The sequence below is a fragment of the Xiphias gladius genome, chromosome 22, assembly GCF_016859285.1.
Source record: "Xiphias gladius isolate SHS-SW01 ecotype Sanya breed wild chromosome 22, ASM1685928v1, whole genome shotgun sequence".
NCBI classification, from domain to species: Eukaryota; Metazoa; Chordata; class Actinopteri; order Istiophoriformes; family Xiphiidae; genus Xiphias; species Xiphias gladius.
In genome coordinates, this window is record NC_053421.1 from 17,068,024 (window position 1) to 17,088,584 (window position 20,561).

Here is a 20,561-nt window from a genome sequence, read left to right on the forward strand (position 1 = left end):
ACAACACACAAATATACGCATGCATATATGACCGCAGATGCAGAGTCAAATAACTTTGAGTTATAGCCTGTAGGGAGGGCAAACGTGACACATGATGGTCACTTCACTAAATCACTAGTTGTACCCTGTTACTAATATTCCCTTTAAAAATGTATATATATTAAATGTCAGATATTGAAACAACTTCTTTTACTTGACTTTTTTTCATTAAAAGAAAAGGAAAAGTAATAAAGATGTTAAAGTATCAGACAGCAGCGTATCATGACAAAACCTTGTAAATAAAATGCGTAACAATTAATTTTACTCTGTGTCAGCATTCTTAAAATTAATTTGCCATCACAACATCCAAATCAGTATCAAGAGCATCGACATGTGTGAGCGGCACAACTGCATTCTCTTTATCTAGGCAAGTCTGGATAATTTTCCCACCATTGTGCAGCCAGCTTATTGAAATATTGTAAAACATAGCAAGAGAGACTGCCCTTCAATTTTGGAATGCCGAAGTGGAAGATCGCTATAAGGAGGCGTTAAGAACACTAGTTTTGGATATTAGGTTACCTTTGGAGAAACTGATCTACAGTCTACATGACAGTGTCAAGAGATTCATCCAGGAAATGGCAACCTGTCATGGACGCTGTGGCTCCTTCAGGGCTGGATGTTCCACATAACTTACATTCCCAAAAGTGATTATGATCACCTGAAAATCTTTCATGGTAGCCCTGTAAAAACCTATTTGTGTGTTTACTTGTTTGTTTTTGGCAGTGGTGGAAAGCGACTAAGTAAATTTACTCAAGTATCGTACTGAAGTACAATTATGAGGTACTTATACATCAATTCCACAAGATTTCAAGGGTAAACATTGTTCTTTTCCCTCTACTGCAGTCATTTGACAGCTATAGTTACAAGGTTTTACATACAAAATAAATTATCCACTTATATAATATGAAGCACTGCCGTCAATTAAAATACCCCGCAGTACATACAGCAGTGAAAGTTATAGCTTTACTTCAACCAGCTACAGAATAAAAAGGCTGCTTACACAGTAATGTATCATCAGTGACAATATGATAACACTGACAGTGGTCATTGCTGCCCAATGAGTACTTTTATTTTTGATACTTTACATACATTTTGCAGCTAATACTTCTGTAGTTCTAAATATTTTTTTTTTAATTCTTTTACTCTTGGTGGAGTGTTTAAGCATTAAGATGAACACCACAGTCAAGGTGACCTCTGGCTTTCAGAATGATCGCTGCTTGTCAGAATGACTGGTGACGGTACTATCACTCAATCTGTGTGTTCAGTGGGGAAGTGTGGGACTCTAACACGTGTTGACCTCCCATCATCTGCCGGACATGATGGTTAAGGAAGAATACAGCACTTTCACCTGTGGGTGAGTCAGGATTTTGGTTTTTAATTAGCAAGAAATGGGTGTAGAACAGGTGGGGTTGACAAGAAATACGGTTTGAGGATGAGAATTTACGTACAGTGTATGATTCATAGAGACAACCAGTACTCCACTGTGTCTGAAATATCACTGTTATGCCATGTTTTCATATACAAACATCCAACAACGTCATCAGTGAGAACCAACGTACTATTTTTAACATAAAGGCACTTTATACATATTGTTTTAAATTTCTATACACACTCATCAGATTAGATGTTACATTTCATGAACAACGGCCCTCGTTTATGACATCAGTCAGACTGACCGTCCCCCCTCTGCCGTCTCTGTATCCTCTCCTGGTATGACGCTGACCTTGTGAGCCTATTGGGGCGGAATGATAGCCCTCTGATTGCCTAATTGTGAGCCTGGGGGGAGTATTTTTAATCTCTCACAGATGGAGAGCAGTGTGAGGCAAAGTGAGAGATGGCAGTGCATAATATAAAGCAACATACTGCAAAATGTTTTTTTTAAAAAGGAATATAGCATATGTGGTTTAAAAAACCTCTAATCCGTTGATCCATGACCAAGTATTGTTTCTTTTCAGTCTAAGTAAGTCATTAGTCATCTCCTCCACAAAACTCATTTACATCTGATTTAGTCGGAGCTTCAAAGTTATTATACTTTCCTTCTCACATATTAAAGGTTTAAAGATTTTTTTAAAAATCAAAAGGTTAAAAGAAAAAAATCTATGAACAATTCAAATTTAGTTTCACTTTGGATGAAGCGATAACATTGTTGGAGTCTGAGTCCATGCAGGTTTATCTGAAAGGAATAAGTTTTGGTGATGTATTTTGACACCCAGCTGCTTGGAAAGATGCAGCTCTAAAACATCCAATTATACAGAAACATCAATATCTAATATGACTATTTTAAAAAAGGGCAAAATCCAAGTAGAGCCAAGTAATTCGTTTTCACGGGTTGGAACCAGGGAACGCACAAAGTGTGTTTAAATGCAAAATTAAAATTTTGAATTTCAACCATTTCTTTTCTGTGGATCATGCTCTTGATAATAACAGACTGATAACACCATAGATAAACCCCTGGGAGATAATGGGGAGCCCCCATGGCTTAGGGGGTTACGGTGCCGATGATGTACCTGCAATGTCCCCAGCTCAACTGCGACTGGAGGCTTTTGTTGCACCTTAAAGGGAGACAACAAAATAACAGAAACACCTCTGCAGTCTAATGCAATACGATGTAGTAGTGGTACAATAATTACTTTTGTGAACACAAATGTTAGTTGTGAATGTACCAAAGGGATGAAAAAATGCTGTGCTGTAGCATTATTCCTTACATTAAAATGCATACTCTAAGAGGTGAAAAAAAACAACACAGGAATAACATTTTCTTGAAAATTCGCACTCCAACAGAAATGACGAAGCTTTATGATCGGGCCGAGAACACAAAATGTACAGCCAGAGCTTCCCCGGGATAAGAGTGAAGTTTATAGGTAGTGACAGACAAAGGCTTTGGGTTCTCTGATTGGTCATTCTCTCTCTCGCTCTCTCTCTCTCTGTCTCTCTCTCTCTCTGTCTCATGGACACACACACACACACACAAACACCCAAACCCCGAGGCAGAGTCACTAAGAAACAGAAAGGCAGATAAGGTTAACAATGATTATTCAATACCTATACTTTGCTTTCAGCACTGGATGTAGAGGAGTTATCTAACAGAGGAAAAAACTTGGTGAAAACCGGAGGCCGAAAAGCATAATGTACTGCAGTAAAAAAAACCCATGAATCAGACGTGCACATGGTGTTGCTGAACAGCCACGATGAAAGGAGAGAGAGGAGGACTTCTCTCTTCCTGGGTCGGAGTTGTTTATATTTCTTTTTTTTATATGCGGCAAGATAATTGACATCACAATATAAAAACAAAAAAATATCCGTTAATGGAGTTGAGAGAGGGAGGAGCCACAGCCTGCATACAGTAGATCTGCATTTGGTTTTGATAAAGACATTATGGGATGTTTGACACATTTCTCTTCCCTCTTTCCGTTTGTCTCACAGCCTGGATGCATTAATCATTACCTGTGCAACCAGGATACAGGTAAGTGGGTGAGTATTTCACAACCTTTCGTCTGCCACGCCCCACATCCTGACTGTTGTGCATGGTGTCACATATGGATAATATGATTTACTGTCCTGAAAGACCAATGAGGAGTGTGTGTAGTGTTGTGTATGAGTAAAGCCTTACTACCCACCAAAGACATAACCTTCCTTGAATGCTCCATAAGGATTCCAGTTTAAATTTTTTTTTAAATCAGTTACCAGTTTATTAGGTACACCCAGCTAAAACTAATCCAGCCTAATACAACGGTCCTGCAGTAAATCCTATCGTCACGATATAAATTATAATGTCAAATTTTGTTGAATCTATTTTAGAGGAATGTGTTGATTGCTGCCGTTTGTGGTGCTCTTAGTCTGAAAGGCATTTCTAAAATTTGTATCCACCCTTAGACCTAAATGGGGTGGACACAATATTACAAACACCTCTCGGTTTAACACAATGCAGAACAGCAACTCAAATTACAGCCATGATCTGATGAGCAGATGGAGTTTTCCAATGTGGATGAGAAATCTTTAAAGTTATCAGGAAAAAAAAAGGAAATTTGAACATTGACACTTTCATGACAACTGGGTAAACTCCCCAAATGGATGTGATTGTGAGATAGTTTTGCTCAACAATTTAAAACAGTCTCAAGACAAACTGAACATCATAACCTTCATGAAGGTCAGCTCTGTTGCAGGGCTATTTTATTAGACTGCATTAGTTTTAGCTCAGTGCACCTAGTAAACAGCCATCCGAGTGTCTACATACTGTATATGTATATATATAGAGTGTATGCAACAATGGGCCCCCAGGCACAGACGTGTAAAAGCCTGAAATGGTGGGACTACTGCCCAACGCTTCCTGCCACAGCAGATCCATATTGACTCTCCTCTGTACAGATGTTACACAAAATATAACAGCACAATATACAAAATATCACAGGAAACCATCAAAGAAAGCTTGAGATACAGGTTGTATTTTCTAAATGCAGAGCTACTCTGCTGTTCTGATTTAAATTTGTTTAGTAATTTTACTGTATTTTAATGAAATGTTATTAATATTCACTTCAAGCAAAAGGCTCCGGCCGAGGGGCCCCTGAACTCCTTAGGCTATGTAGGCTTTCTGGGGCCAAGAGTCACTCATGTGGGCCCATTGCTGCTCTACAGGTCTGATGGATTAGAGAAAGAGATACACTTCTTGTTTGTTTTACTGTAAATCCTACCTATCTTAATTTAATAAAAATACTAGAATCAGTAGCAAATGCTGGTGTACTGTACTGTACTTAAGATATTTGTACTTCAATTTTTGCACACTTAATTGTGTTGTAGATTTAACTGTAAATGGATAAAATTGCCATTTTGGCCATCAATCTACAATCAATGACTCACAATGACAAAGTGAAAGTGTTTTTTCACACTGCATGTCAGAACAAAATCCAAGGGAAGGAACTCTCTGTAGTCCTCCGTGATAAATTTCTGTTGAGGCATGGATCAGGGCAAGGATATAAAACCATTTCTAAAGGTTTGACTTTTCTCAGGAGACACAGTGGCCTCAATCCTTGTGAAATGGAAGAAGTTTGGAACCACCAGGACACTTCCTGGAGTTGGCCGTCCGGCCAAACTGAATCACTGGGCAAGAAGGGCCTTGGTCAGGGAAGTAAAGGGTTTGAATACTTCTTCCATCACTGTTGGCATGAAGAGGACTATAGACTTTGCACTTGCATGACAGAACTATTGTCAAACGTAGTAACTCTCTATTGCATTAGATCACCCAAAAAAAAAAAAATAGGATGAGAGATAAATGGTCATTAATGACAATTTATTTTACTGGAAAAGATTTTATTTTTTTTAATTCAACTTAAACTGAAAGTGAGTCCATTATTGACAAGATACTGTATACATATAATCTTTCTTTTTTTTTTTTTTTTTAAAAAAGTCAGTTCATTTATTTTCTTTGTGCCATAAATCCAAACTGAATTATGACAGACAGGCATTGTTGCTGTTGAGGGAGTGATTGGGTGACGGACAACATGAAGCCGAGCAGGTGGCAGAGGAGAAGCTGTGAAGTTTTCCTCCTTCAGGTTAATTTACAGTGGAAACCTGTGGGTCCCCCTACATCACATCTCTACTCCATTTAGTCAGTGATTTCTCTTGAACCTACCCACCACAAAATATCTGTTTGTTACAAAGCACCCCCCCCCACACACACACACACACACAAAACAAAAACACGTGCCCTACTCCAAAATGTATCTTCATTCTTCTTAAATTTGTTGCATAAAAATATGTAACAGGTTGAAAACAAATATTAAGTAAGTATAGTCCTACTTAAGTCTCTTCACTATATCACACTAGACATCGACCCACTAAAGCTACGTGATGGAATCTGGTTGCTACGTATCAGAAATTTTATTTCTTTAGTAGATGACGTGTTGCAAAGGGGATGTACAACACAGGCCTCATCTCTTCTTAGGGGCCTCTGCCTTTGGCTCTTCTTGTTTAGGAGCCTCTGCCTTTGGCTCTTCTTGTTTAGGAGCCTCTGCCTTTGGCTCTTCTTGTTTAGGAGCCTCTGCCTTTGGCTCTTCTTGTTTAGGAGCCTCTGCCTTTGGCTCTTCTTGATCAGGGGCCTCTGCCTTTGGCTCTTCTTGATCTGGGGCCTCTGCCTTTGGTTGCTCTTGTTTAGGTGCCTCCACATTCACTTCATCACCACACAAATTGCTTTAAGACAAAGTTCAACAACAGAAAATGTAGTGAATGCATAGAAATAATTCTGGATGTTTGAGTGCACTCTGCAGAAATATATTTCTTTGAAAGTCCAGTGAAGTAGTACCCATACCTTGCTGCTTGTGATTCTTTTTTCAAAAAGTCACACACTGCGCTCCGTGCTTCAAGTTGCTGTTTCAGTGTTTCCACTTCTGTTTTCCAGCTGGCTGCCTCCTTATTGATTTCAGCTGTGTTATCATATGACATTAGGAATTTTAATTGTTTTAAAAATTAAAAACAGGGTTCGGGCTGTCATTCAACTAAAATAAATAAAATAAATTAAAATGAATTTGAAGAAAAAAAAAAAGAGAAAAGGTTGCTTTGTCTCTTCTCTCAGTTACTGAATACACACACCTTTGGAAATTGTGGCCCATAAAGTATCACTCACCTTGTAGATGACTGAATTCTGTCTCTGATGATGCCAGCTCATCTCTTGCAGATTTCTACAAGTGAAAAAAGAGAATCTCAGCAACACTGAGTTTGTTAGAGAAAAATTCTCTAAATAGATTAACATCCTGCAACTACACATATTCAACTTAGACAACTTCCTTCTAAATCCCAGAGTAAATATTTCAACACTTTGGTCATTAAATTAATCGGATCTACAAAGTTACCCTTTGTCCTGTCTTCCCCTTCTTTGGCTACACAAGATTATTTCTCCCACTGTTTTCTATACTGTAATTTCTTGATCCCTTTCACATTATCCTTGTTTCTGTGTCCCAAAAGATTCTTTTTAGGATGATGTTTTCCTCAGATGTTCAGGAGGAACACTTTAGTCCTATGTGAAGCCACAAGATCAACTTTGTACAGGCCGCTCTCAAAGGGCAGTAAACTTTTGGAAATGATAGGTATGTAAATGCAAATTCTGATTCTCTGTGAATAAACCACACAGAGCCCTAGGGCCAATACATTTCTGACTGTCCTCTCTTGTTCTTCACCGTATAAGTGTTGCTAGTCCTCTGGGTACCTGACACCACAGCAGAGGAACATTTATTTTGTAAGCTATTGTAATGCTATTGCCATTGTATGCATGTACTGGTATTTTAAAGCAGTGTAGTGTGTAAAAATATGAGCAAAAACAACACTTTTTAGTACAGGAACACCCGGGGGCGGACACAGGAGGGGGAAGAACCTTATTTCTAATTCATAATTTAGTTGGCAATGTGATTGTTTGTTGTTTAATTTTTTTTTTTAAGTTTTCAAAACAACACTCATTGATCTCGGCAGTTTTATGACAGCAGTGGGAAATGGGTGGTTAAATAAGGAAACTGGCCTATGACCCCGTTAAGGCTAAGGCCTGCCATGCACACAAGCAGGGCCAGTAGATTAAATTACATAATTTAAATAAATACAGGACTTTAAAAATCATATAGGTGGGAAAGGGTACAGTATTGTTACAGGTTAGCAGTGCGTCTAGGCCTATTGTCAGTCCCTGCTCTGACAGTGAAAGACAAGCCGGATTTTCTGGAAGGTGCTGATTATATCCATGTTTTTTCTTCCAGGTTAAACAGGTGATGTAAGTTTTTTTGGTATTGTGTATACACTTGACGTGACACCAATCAAATCAATTGTTCCACTCAAAGAGACCGAATAACAAGAAATAATCTATGAAGGGCTCGCTTTTAAAAGTTTCTAAAAACAGTTTCATTTTGCATGGTGGTTTGCATATTAATCCCCCCCACCTTGCCTCAAATTCAAGTTCCTCTCACATTTGTTTCAGTTTTAACCGTCTTTCAAGATGACACAACCTGTGTCTCTGTGTAAAATCCATCTTAATTTCACACTGGGCCACTCTCCATGCACTCTTCGCTTTCATCTCTCATTTTTCTCCCCACCTGGCCTCCCTGGCAGATGTCCAGATCACCCTTCGCCTTATCTGCTTTGGTCTGGTGCATGTTCACTTCTTCCTCCAGCGCTTTGTGGTCACTTTGGGTCTTATCCAGCCGGCTTTGCGTCTCCGCCTTCTCGTTCTGGTTCTCTCCCAGCACGTCGTGGGTCACCCGCAACTTGATATCCTGAAACCTGTTCCGTCTGTCTTGTTTGTCCTGCTCCTTTTTCCGTATTTTCGTGAGTGCGAGCAAAGCGACAATCGCGACTATTGTCACAGGTAGCCACACTTGCACTTTCATTTTTTTATTTTTTTTTTGGTAAGTCTGTAAAGCGTCTTTGTGTGAGGTGTTTTGTCCTCGATGATGGGTGGCTGTAATTCTGCCTACGAGGTGTCACAGCGCAGCCTCTTTAACTTCCATGCGGCATTCAGTCAGCAGGTCCCGAGCCCGAGCGCACAGCTGCCCTCCGCGTCGCCCTGGTTACGTGTCTCCCGAATTGAGCTCAATCAACCACTGGGGCTGTGACTCACCTGCGCCCCTGGACTGGGCATCCGTCGCTGCGTGTTGGCTGCCGTTGGAAACACACGCCCTCTTCCTGCATTGCCTCCAGGGAGCGACGGGTTGGCCCTGCTGACACCTGTCATAGCCTGCTGACCTTCATCAAAATGAACTACCTCATATCTCGTAGTTTGGATAAACATGGGCCATCCCATGTTTTATTTCTCTGTGTGGGTGTGTTATTTATTTTGTGTAATGATCTCATTTTAACACTGAGTACAACCCCTATTAAACTCGAATTCATTTACCCTGACTTATATAAGAACGTGTTTTTAAATTCAAAGCTTCCAGTTATTACTTTTTAATAATTATTTATAAACTTCAGTTATGTTATTTTATATATATTTTGTATCATTGGATTATTATTATTGATGCTCACATGTAAGCAGCATTGTTAATGTTTATGAGCTCACTTTAAGTATTTTATACACTTTTGGGTAGTTTAATCTATAAAAGTGCATCTTTTTATACGATGGTAATTATTGTTTTGTATGTAAAATCTTATCGTGTAAAGTAACTAGGTACTCTAGCTGTCAAAAAAATGTAGTAGAGTAGAAGCAGAAAGTAGCAGGAAATGGCAAATCTCAAAGTACATAAATATTGTACTTAAGTACAGTACTTGAGTTTAAACCACTGTTTAAAGAAACAGGTCAGACCAGGAAGGTGTTGTAATAAAACATCAAAAAAAAAAATAGCACATATCAGTCGTTTTGCTTTTTTTTTTAAAAATTATCTAAGAAGCAGGTTGTGTCAGGGTTAGGTGTTACTCTTAGGTTTCCACCATGAGTATTTTATGTTTTATTGCTTACTTCTCCTCCAAACCTGTTGAAGTGCGTGCCTGCTCGAGTGAGAGTCACGGGAGGAAGCAGGTGGATTGTTCACGCCCAGCTTGTTGAGCGGGTGGAGCAGGTTACGAACGAGGTAACCACAGTCGCACCGTGGGGGGAAGGAGCTGGAGGAGAAGATATGCACAGCAGGTGATCGGCTGCAGTCTCCGGCAGCGGGCCCCCCCCCCTCGTTGATCCAGTCTCTCGCTGTCTAAGCCAAGATGAAACTTTCGGTCGTTGTGTTGGGCCTGAGCGTGGCTGTGATGCTTGTCATGATTTACCAGGCCGTGAGCCAGGAGCTGAACCTGCGTTATTTGAAAGCCCGCATGGTGGAGAACTCGGCGGAGGTCAAGAGGAAAGAGGAAGCCATCATCGAGGTGAAAACTAAAATCCGGGAGCTGAAGACAACGCTGGCGTCTTTCAACGCCAAGATGGATGAGTTGAAGAAGAAGAAGGCAGACGCTGAAAAATCAACGCAGGAGATTGATAAACGTCTGCAGACTTGTAACTCCGAGAAGGCAAGGGGCACACACACACGCGCGCACACGCACACACACACACACACACAGCTCGTGTTATTTACTATGCTTAGACTTCTGCATGAGCTACAATCATAACACTATTTGAAGCAAAGCATCACTTTACAGGATGCACATGATGTCTAATATTGACTGTGTGAACTTGGCATGAACAGGATCAGCTTGTTCCTCAGTATTGTTACATCCAAATATATTGCTTTTTTTCTCCTCATGCGTTAATCTGCCTTAACTGTTGACAAGTACTTTCACCTGTTCCCTTACTAGGCAGATACTGAGAGTAAGAAGACAAGTGTGGCAGAGGCCATGACGAAACTCAAAGGTAAGGGAGCCTTTTGTTTCACTTCTGGTGATATCAGCTCAGGGCAGATAGATAAAGGTGTGCTTCTGTACACTAATACTGGTCAGTACAAAACTGATCCAGACAAGAGAATAAGACAACCTATAGTGTGCCTCTGCACATCTTAATGGTCATTTAAAAGACGGGGGATGAATTGGAGCTGCTGAGACCTCACATTCTTGCACCATCTACACAGGCCTTTGCAGAACCCAGACACCAGGATTCCTAGGATAACTGTCTTGTTTTCAATTTAGACCTTGATGAGAAAAATCAGTGGAACTAGATGTGACAACACTATCCCACTTCAGTCACTGATCTGCACACTGTCCTCGCAGGTTTAAATCTGAGCTCAGCAAAAGTACCAGCAGGAATTAACAACTTTACACCTTAGTAACTGGCAAAGCCTATACTTGGTTTCCACTTAAAATCACTTATTTACAGTGAATTAAATATGGACATTGTCATTTTGTACAATCTCTGGAGTAACATTTGTTTCTTTCTGTTATTCTCTGTAATTTCCTCAGCTGATCATGAAGAGGCTAAAAAGAAGGCCGAGGAGGACATTCAGGGCTTGAAACAACAGATCTTGGACAGAGACAAGGCTATTTGTGCCTTTGCGGATGCGACGAAGGAGGAAGCCCGGTAAGATCTGAAACAATCACTCGCATCCTCTAGAATAACAGTATGACCTGTAAGGCAGATGTAAGGCAGCCTTATCACGGCAGGGCTTTGCACATTGAATTAACACTTTTTTTTCTTTTCTTTTCTTTTCTTAATTTTGCAGGAAGCTCTGTGGAATCTCTGAAGCTCCAAAATAAAACCAACTCAGAAACACTAAGCATTGACGGAACTTTTTAAAAAAGAAGCACATCGTGCATACAAGGATACATTTTGTAATATCTCTGATTTGATTATAGCTCTACTTGTTTCTTATGAGAAAGGAAAAACGTTGAATGTTGAATTTTTAAAAAAGAAAAAAATCTGTACATACATTCATAGGACAAATGGCACAGACAGAGGGAGTGGGGAAACATGTTGGAAAGTTTTATATCATTTTCTATGTGATTGCTCTCATTTTTTTACATCTAGCTTGGCCTGTTGTCTCAGTAAAATACTTCAACATATATTTGTGAATACATGAATCACAAATAAAAGAGTTTAGCTGTTATGTGGAGTCATTACAAAAATAGCTTCCCCCGACTGAACCAATAAAGCTCCATGGTGTAGCACCTGAACCAGCCTGCGTGATGCATACACAGTCTACGTTTTGGTGCCCTGCCCCTGATGACACCTGAGTGACTACCAGCAGCTGGAAAACAATAGATCATCTGTTTAATCTCCGAGTGCTTGTGTGTGGAATTATTTGTTAAGCAAACATACCATGTTCAGTGGAACAGTAGCGTTTATGCTTCAGTGAAATATCACATGTCACATGTTGGAGTGAGGAAAAAGGTCAGTTGAGTAAAACAGCCACTCAGAATAAATTTTAACTGATAGGTAGATAAACATGTGTCATACTTCTAAACATAAACATTAAAAAGTCACAGTGAACTAATAATTTTTGTGTCAACTAATCCATTACTCAACTAATAATTTCAGCTCTAGAGTACTGGTTATTTTCTGAAGAAACTGAGGAAATACTGAAACTGCCCTGTATCTGGCCATGGTTATAATCCATTTTTATATACTGTTTATATACTGCCTATAAATACTAAATAGGGAGACGTAAATTAAAGAGTTACTTTTAACTTTTATTGTAGCTCTTTTTGTTGCCTATGAGCAATGCCACTATGATATTGCCTTTTCCTCGTTGTTAATGAAGCTTTACAAAACGAACGTTGGTGTCCTTGGTAACCTGGTTGTTACAGGCAACAGCCAATCACAATGCGAGGTGTAAAGCACGTGACGCAAATGACGCAGTAGCTTGAATCCCTTGTGCCGGAAGTTGACACGCGTTGATGTGATGACACATGAAAGTCACCGGTAAAACCACAACAGCGTGTTACAGTGAGACGTATTTTTATTCTCGGATATAGCTAAAAAAAAAACAACAACAATGTGCTAAACATCCTTACGGTGTATTATAAATCAACTCAGTGTTTATAGTAGCGACAGTGGTGTGTTATGGTTACAGCTAACGTTAGCTAGCAAACCCGTTCGATAGCCGTTTGCTTTCGTTAAGAAACACATCAGTTATCAGCTTTGACAGAGTCGGTGTCTGTACAAGCTTTTACACAACCGTGATCATCTGAAACGTAGCACAGATGGCAAGGAGCCTCGGTAGGTTATTCAAAGGCTTTCAGAGCCTCGCCTCTTTCCCAGCCATGAGGGCTCAACTCAGCCATCCGTCTGTCTGCGTTTCTTTCAAGACCATGGTGGTGCGTAAAATGAACTGTTCTGATGAAAGTGCTTGAAATGACCGGTCGGATCTGTGTTAGCCGTGTGAACTCGGTAGCTTCGAGCTCCTTTCTTTCCCTCCAGATGTTTCCCAGTTGTAATGTTGTGACTGTCCTTTTCCACAGCAGAGTAGAGGTGGAAATAAAAAAATAAAATAAAAAAAATCTGCAAAGGTATTTTAATCAAATTGATCCAAATATCTCATAATTCCTGCAGTGATATCAAGCAGTCCAGTTTTTTTGATTTACAACTTTATCCCAAATGGCTTAATTCAACCAAAGATATTAAAGAGATGGAGACCTCAGTATAAATGGTGTGATGGACAACAATCTTCTATTGTCTTTATATAGTTTCCTAGCGTCTAACCCTATGTATCCATATCCATCTTTTAACAGCCACTTTTTAAAAATTATTATTATTTATCTAAATTCCTTTCCAATTCCAATTATTGTCACGTGAGATTGAGTAAAATATCTGTACATAATCCTGTGACATATCCTGTCTCAACACAGCATCCCACCATTAACTAAGTTTTTATGCATTTCCTTGTTGGGTAGGCGCTGCCATCGCCCTTTTCCTCCAAGCCCCGGGACTTCAGTCTGCCTAACCCCTCATGGGGCTCAGAAATGTTGCGGTTGTATGAGTATTACAATAGCCAGTGTGAGGTGGAGACAGAAGGAGGAGAGAAACAGGGAGGGCCTTGGCGGAGACTGCCAAGCTACAATCGCTCCCTCAAGTATGCTACAGGTACAGGTGAAGGCTGTGACTATGATGTTTGTCTGTTTTGTTGATGAAATGGAGTAAGCATAGTGATGGGAATTTTTTGGTAATAATCAAGGGGTCAAGGTCATAGGTCTGAACTGCGTTGTATTTTAAGTAAATATCCAGTTATTGTTTAAATTATGTTCAAGGGCAGAGTTTGTTCATGGGTTTGAGTTGACATTACCTATCACCTAATAATGTATAATATATATTGAGCTCATACCATTTTTGTCCACTAGAACAACCTTTAATCTGTTGCACTGTGCTTGCCAAACTCGATGCAGAACAGCCTGATGGTGAAGCTGCAACTGAAGACATGACTATCATAAAACAGTACACACATTGTATAAGCCCTACAAGTACAACATATCACCAGCTGCGTTTAGCAAAAAGGCCTTTTCAGCATTCCTAAATTAACATTTAATTTTGAGCTATGCAGCTTTAAAACACATAAAAACCCAAACATACTATGAATATGTTTCACTAGACATGAACTAATGAAGGTGAAATGGTCAAACTTTTATTTTTTTTCAGGCATCTGGAAATTATGGTATATATAGATTATTTATACCAAAATAACTTTGGAAGCAGGCACGTGCTGATAGGAACATTTCAGTGATAAATAAAATCATATATAATGTAAAAACTATGTTAACCTGTTCATATTTTTTATCTTGATAAATCCTTATATTGATTGTCTCTCGTCTTGTTAGTACAAAGAGAAATACATATACTGTATGTACACTGGTTTGACTTCTGGATTTGATAATAAGGGATTTTGATTTGTTTTCGTAGTAGGAAACATTTTGACCCTTTAACACTGTACACTTTTAAAATAGAAAACTTTTTTATACCCTTCAACCCTTTCTTGCACCTGTATTTATTATGTGTTTTTTCCTGGGCTGCTCTGTTAGCTGCTGACTGTTCACTTGTGTGTTTTGCCATCAGGTGGAGTGTATCTTAGTAAGATTATCCAGTCAAAAGCCCGTCTTTTTACCCGCAACATCAGAGACCCGGGGGCAGCATTTGAGTATGTTCTGTTTTATAACAAAGATGAGCAGAGGTGTGTGGGCATTTTCCAGGCTGGACATCTACTGGAGGGGCCGCCAGGGTGAGATAACTGTACTCCGTACTGAAAACAATACAGTAATATTACCTTGTATATATTTTCACATTTTACTGCCTCTATACTATCAGCTTTCCAATAAAGGGAAAATGTCAAAAATAAATAGATACATTTAAAAAAGGATAACCTCATTAAATGGACCAGTTTTAATCTTCAAACTTCATAAAATTACACCTTTGAACTTTGGATTTGATATCTAATAGACATTGTGTGTGTTTCCAGACATGTCCACGGGGGGGCAATAGCCACTATGATTGATACTGTGACAGGCAGTCATGCGTCTCTACTCTCTGGACCTGTTATGACTGCCAACCTCAACATCAACTACCGCAGGTACAAGAGGAATATATTTTTATCAACATGCAACAATTAATTTTTCGTATAAATAAATGTATTAATATTTAATAAATTAATAAACACATTTTGTTTTTAGCCTTGTATGTAGGCCAACAGAATTAATATTTCTAGCTATGTTTAATTATTCACCAAAATGTGATTTACCTTACTTGAAATTGTAGTTTATACTTTAGTTTTCTGTGTGTTAGGGTCTGTGTACTCTCATTTGTTTATGTGAAACACATTTAGCCATGTGCAGGGTTTATAAGAATATGACAAGGTGGTACAGAGTCCCTGCATAAAACTGCATGCACTCAGGCAGCACAGTAAAAGACATACAAAGTGTTAGCCAGAGTTGGTATAGTTTACATTGACACTGAATGAAGTCACATAGATAGTTTAGTAAATATTCAGCTCAGTGATCTTTGTACTTGTAACAACAGTGTTTGCCTCACAGTGTCAGCGGAAATGCTCTGGTTCACTCATTGTGATCAGATTGGATCTTTAGGCATTTGCTTTGGGCCATTTGGGTGGAACATTCACAGACTACAAAGGGTCACCCTTAACCCAGGTATAAAAACAATAATAGTGATGCCATGCCTCTAGGTGCATCACAAAGCAGTGCATTAGTGCAAACTCACATCTTCATTCTGTATGGTGATTATCATTCAAGGTCAGTTTTGCCCTAACAAACAGTTGTCTTGTCTCAAGCCCCATCCCACTGGGAAGTACAGTGTTGACTGAATCCTCCATGGAAACGAAGGATGGCAGAAAAACATTTATTTCATGTAAAGTGACCAGCACCGATGGCTCCAAACTACACACAGAAGCAACAGGTAATGTACATTTTTATACACATAACTTCTGATGAGACATGTCTGTAAAAGCATGTAGTTAGTTACATATCTGCTCTTTGACCTTCTGTATTGTCACTATCCTGCTTTTTTTTTTTCATGCTTTCTGTGCAGCACTGTTCCTGTCAATCAATGTCAGCCACCTACTACTGGGAGGGTGACAAACGCAGTAGCTTAACACCTACTCAAACACTGTCAGCAAGAGGTCTTTAAGAGATAACGTCCCTAAGTCTGACTTTTTATCATATATATTCATGCATCTCTCCTCGTCACCGTGTTTTCACTAACAAACAGTTTCACTGAAGTACCTTTACTTGACTACCTCTGCTTAATGTTACTAACACATCAACAGTTCATATCTAAACATTATTTATTGAACCAAATGTTAAGGGTTATTTATTGTAACTTTGAGAATATTGATGGTTTTATGTAACACTGGGGCTTTTGAGAGAAGGTTATTGCTCAAAATGTACTGTATATACAATTTTGTTTGCTCCAATAAAGCCTTGCCAAAAAGTATTGTATAAATTATACAAACCATGTGTTTATTTGTTTGTTAACAAATGAAATTGTTTGCAGCAGGGAATACAAATTGTATCGTTTCCCCCTTTTTTGTTAATATACTGAGGTTTTAATCTGAACAATTCCCTCAGGAGCCCCAGCTTAAGTTCATCACTTACAAACCCTCTGTTTATACAAATACAGTGTTGGAACAAACTGTAACTACACCCTCTAGAACTAGACTGTGGCTTCAAATGATGGAAGACTAGCACAGTCTCCAAACCTAAAGTTGCTATATGTAAGTTTCTGTTGTTGCTACATAGCCAACGTTAGCATTAACAGCTGTTTACTTACTAGAAGAAACGTTGCAAGTTCAGCATCAAACTTCATTCCTTTACCCGTCAAGAGGTGTCTCCGGCAGTGGAAAGCAACGGCAATGTTAACTCTGGTTTTGCTGCTATTTCTATCACTTTTTTACTTCTACTGAAGTTATCATGCTAACCAGTTAATCCTGGACCAACCCCTACATATAATACTACTTTGTGATAGCAAGTCACTGCAGAGTCAAGTCTACTCTCTGTCCAGCATGGGAGAATGAAGAAGTAGTGCTGCTCAGAGGATGTGTTCTAACTTCTTGTCTTGTAAACACAACAATGGCTGAAGCTCTTGGTAAGTAAACAGCTGTTATGCTAATGTTGGCTATGTAGCAATAACAAAAACGTACATACAGCACCTTTAAACCCCATCGAGCTGATTTGCGATGAACTAGATAGAAGGTGAAAGCAGAGCAAACAACACATTTGTGGGAGCTTCTGCAACAGTGTTGGGACAAACTTTCCAAACAATGTTTCATTTCCATGGTAGAAAGAATGCCACGAGTGTGCTCAGCTGCTGAATGAGTCAAAAATTTAGATTAAATTTAGGTCAACAAGAAGATTCCATGATTTATTTATTTTTTAAAAAGCTTTATTATTTAATTTTTCTATGCTTTAATTCCAGAGTACACTGAGACATTACACTATGTAAATTTCAGTAACAACTGGAAAATTGAGGTGTTCTAAAGCTTTTGACGAGTAGTGTATGTTTTTAAAATAGACCAGCATATGTAGTAAATTTCATAAGGTTTAATTTACAGATACTAATATTGTTTAAATCTTGATAAAAGTGATAAAAGTAAGGATTTTGTACAAAAAACAGGTAACTTAATTAATTTGCCAAAGCGGAAAGCAGAATGTGATATGCTGCCTTTTGTCTTTCTTTAATTTATGCACTTGGATGATGTATTGATTTTCTATTTATGTCTCAAACTCCAGTTTTGCTGTCGTTTTGATAAATTAGTGCAGTCAAGGAGAACTAAGTTCATGTAACATTGCAGGTAGAAAGACTTGAGTTTCACACTTCTAATTTCCACAGTTTAGTTTTGATTTTCAGCTGTAGATTGTTAACATATACCCCACCATGTGGTGGATGTGGTTATATTTAAATATGAGGTTTGGATTTTCACATCATGACTATCGTGACTTACAGTAGAGACAAACGGGTTCAGACCCAAGCGCATCATGACAGCGACTCTGAACTTGTTCAGAAGCTGGTTTGTTTCACTCCGTCTGACACTTGTGAGCATGTTTTTACAGACAGAAATGACTGAGGCATGCCACAGTGTGCCATAATAAGTAACGCTGTCCACATCATAGAGATCTGTGCTAGTCTGGGAGCTACTGCTGACCACAATGCTCAAAAAATGTGCCTATCCCCCCTGAAAGCATATAAAGCTATAGATTTTAGCTATACACATACTGTACCGACTAGAGGTTGACGACTCCATTGCATTCTTTGATTTTTACATAGGACTATGGCATATATGCATGTGAATGTAATGTTGATAAACCCAACCAACATTTCCTGTTGGTGGTGTAACACTAATATTAACATGTTGGTGGGGGGAAAAAAACAAATCATGCTGCTTTAAACTGGAACTCTACAGCTCTGGAACAAAAATAAAAGACATTTGCTTTCTTCTGCAAATTTAAAAGCACAATGTATGAGTTTGATTTTGTCAAGATGCTGCTCACTCAGCCGGCAACAACCAGGATTCGATACTTCTGTGTTACTAACAACTCACAGTGAAGCCCTCCTGCTCAGTTTTACCCCCTGCCTGGTGACTGAGCTACAGTTGCTGAGACAGTGACATTTAATGTAGATATTAATCAAACATGACAATTAATTCTGCTTGGCTCAAGCAAAGTGTAAAAAGGAGCTTAAAATGTATCAGTTGTCTTATTAATGTGTCCTGTAATGTTTTTATTTTTGATGAAATCCTTGACATAAAGCTTAAATTACTCTGGCATTTCTTAACATCTTTTGTATGTTTTGTGGAGTAAATGCCCAACAACATCTGAAAATTGCTGAAATTAATGTGACAGTTTTATGCATTTTAAATACAGCAAAGTCTTGTCTATTAGCAGGTGCCACTGAGTGAGTTTTTGTAATTAAATTATTGGTTGTAAGTACGCAAACCCTGCTTGCTTTAAACTGCATTTAACTTCACTTCTCACACAGTTTGGTCTGATGTGTGGTTTTTCAGTGTATGGGCTCATCACACTACAGGCCTGGTGGTCTTCTGAGGGCCCCTCACACTTTAACCTCAGAAAAGTGCAGATGGAAATACTGCCTTAGTTTCTGAAAACATTTTGGTGCGTGTGTGTGCGTTTATGTGGCTGGGTGGGTGCATGTGTGCGTGCATATGTGTGCATGTCTGTGTGTTGGGTGAAGGATGCCGTACAAATCAACACCAGCAGTTATTTTTTCTTTCCCCTGAAGTGTCATGTGGTCGTTGGGTTTGACTAAGCGGGTGGGGGCAGTTGTTTTCAACTTTCAGTTAAAACCACCTGTGACAGCCTGTGTCCACTGTAGCATTTCCAGAACTTATTTTAATTTAGATATTAGCCTTAAAGTGCAACTTCTACTTGGAAAGCCTAATAACCAGTTTGACTTGTAATCATTATTAAAAAAATCCTTCCAAAAGTGAAAGCACCTGACAGGATAGTGAGGAGGTGATTTAACAGTGAAAAATTATCTTTTAAATTTGGATTGACGGCAAGTGTTACCTTGGGGAAGGGAGTATCCAAGAATGGGCATCATGAAAGTAATAGGCCTATTACGGGTCCATTTCTTTAACAAAATAGACCTAGTGTATTGTGCTGACACAGTTATCAATTAGTCATCTGACCGAAAAGACAACTGTGAGCATCAGCATTAAATACTAAACATTTCCTGTTTACAGCCTATTATCTGTGAGGATTTACTCATGTTTTGAATGTTGGTCAGACAAAATGACCAGTCAAAAGAAATGCTTGGGCTCTGGTAGCTTGAAATGGGCATTTTTCATTTAAATTTTTAAAAAATAATAAATTCAATGATTAATTCACTAATCAAACACTAATTGGTAATGAGAATAACTGTTGCTAGACCAATGTTCACCTATGGGCTCCTATGGTCATCAATACTTTTCACTACAATAGAGACGCTGATCTCGGGACATAATAGTTGTTTTATTGACACTTAAAGCCGCTTGGCATGTTGCATTGGTGGAGGAAGAATTCAGATCCTTTAATTAAGTAAAAGTAGCGCTGCCACGCAGTAAAAATACTCATCTGTGAGAATTCATCATATTATGTTTTGTCTGTAAAACTTCAGCAGTCCGGTAAATGTGCTGGAGTTAAATAACAGTTCAGTATTTGCCTCTGAAGTGAAGTAGAGTCGGGTACATGTGGCAGAAAATGAAAATACTCATAAAAAGTATAATTCTTGATACCACTGGTGCTGTACCTATGTACATATTTGAGATACTAGTACTGTACCTAAGTATTCCCATCTTATGCTGATTTATACATTTATTTCACTACAATTCAGAGGGAAATATTGTTCTTTTCACTCCATGGCATTATTTTGACAGTTATAATTACAAGTTACTTGACAAATTAAGGTTTAACATAATATAACTATGAGCTCATTAAATATGATGCATTGTAACTGACATTGACAGTGGAACTCATAGGTAGAATTGGTTCCACCTCCACCATCTAAAACAGTTAAATGCTAATTACACATTAATGCATCAGTAAGTACATTTCGCTCATAACAATAGAACTTGATTTTACTTGGGTAACATTTTCAATACAGGACTTCTGCTACCTTGGATCTGAAGACTCCCTCCAGCACTGCCCAA

General features: G+C 38.8%; 3 protein-coding genes across 5 annotated transcripts; 2 read left to right on the plus strand and 1 right to left on the minus strand.

Annotated features, from left to right (window-relative positions):
• Window positions 1-5,356: 5,356 nt before the first annotated feature.
• On the minus strand, window positions 5,357-8,632 carry zgc:174935 (uncharacterized protein LOC796019 homolog). 2 transcript variants are annotated; one of them, XM_040116688.1, is made up of 5 exons: window positions 8,103-8,632; window positions 6,656-6,710; window positions 6,341-6,455; window positions 6,018-6,222; window positions 5,357-5,987 (listed from the first exon to the last, which is right to left on the minus strand). In XM_040116688.1, exons 1-5 carry the CDS (start codon window positions 8,394-8,396, stop codon window positions 5,964-5,966), a joined length of 693 nt encoding a protein of 230 aa, XP_039972622.1. In that variant the 5' UTR covers window positions 8,397-8,632; the 3' UTR covers window positions 5,357-5,963. The 2 variants fall into 2 exon arrangements, with proteins under 2 accessions (XP_039972622.1, XP_039972621.1); XM_040116687.1 differs by having other exon boundaries at window positions 5,358-6,222.
• An 862-nt stretch (window positions 8,633-9,494) lies between these two features.
• si:dkey-87o1.2 (uncharacterized protein LOC796684 homolog) lies at window positions 9,495-11,592 on the plus strand. The gene is made up of 4 exons (XM_040116689.1): window positions 9,495-9,999; window positions 10,285-10,339; window positions 10,882-10,999; window positions 11,142-11,592. The coding sequence occupies exons 1-4, from the start codon at window positions 9,703-9,705 to the stop codon at window positions 11,173-11,175; spliced, it is 504 nt and encodes a 167-aa protein (XP_039972623.1). The 5' UTR covers window positions 9,495-9,702; the 3' UTR covers window positions 11,176-11,592.
• Window positions 11,593-12,279: 687 nt separating this feature from the next.
• On the plus strand, window positions 12,280-16,363 carry them4 (thioesterase superfamily member 4). 2 transcript variants are annotated; one of them, XM_040116853.1, is made up of 6 exons: window positions 12,280-12,735; window positions 13,312-13,507; window positions 14,465-14,627; window positions 14,865-14,975; window positions 15,690-15,814; window positions 15,947-16,363. In XM_040116853.1, exons 1-6 carry the CDS (start codon window positions 12,622-12,624, stop codon window positions 15,991-15,993), a joined length of 756 nt encoding a protein of 251 aa, XP_039972787.1. In that variant the 5' UTR covers window positions 12,280-12,621; the 3' UTR covers window positions 15,994-16,363. The 2 variants fall into 2 exon arrangements, with proteins under 2 accessions (XP_039972787.1, XP_039972788.1); XM_040116854.1 differs by having other exon boundaries at window positions 12,283-12,735; window positions 13,312-13,501.
• Window positions 16,364-20,561: the final 4,198 nt, after the last annotated feature.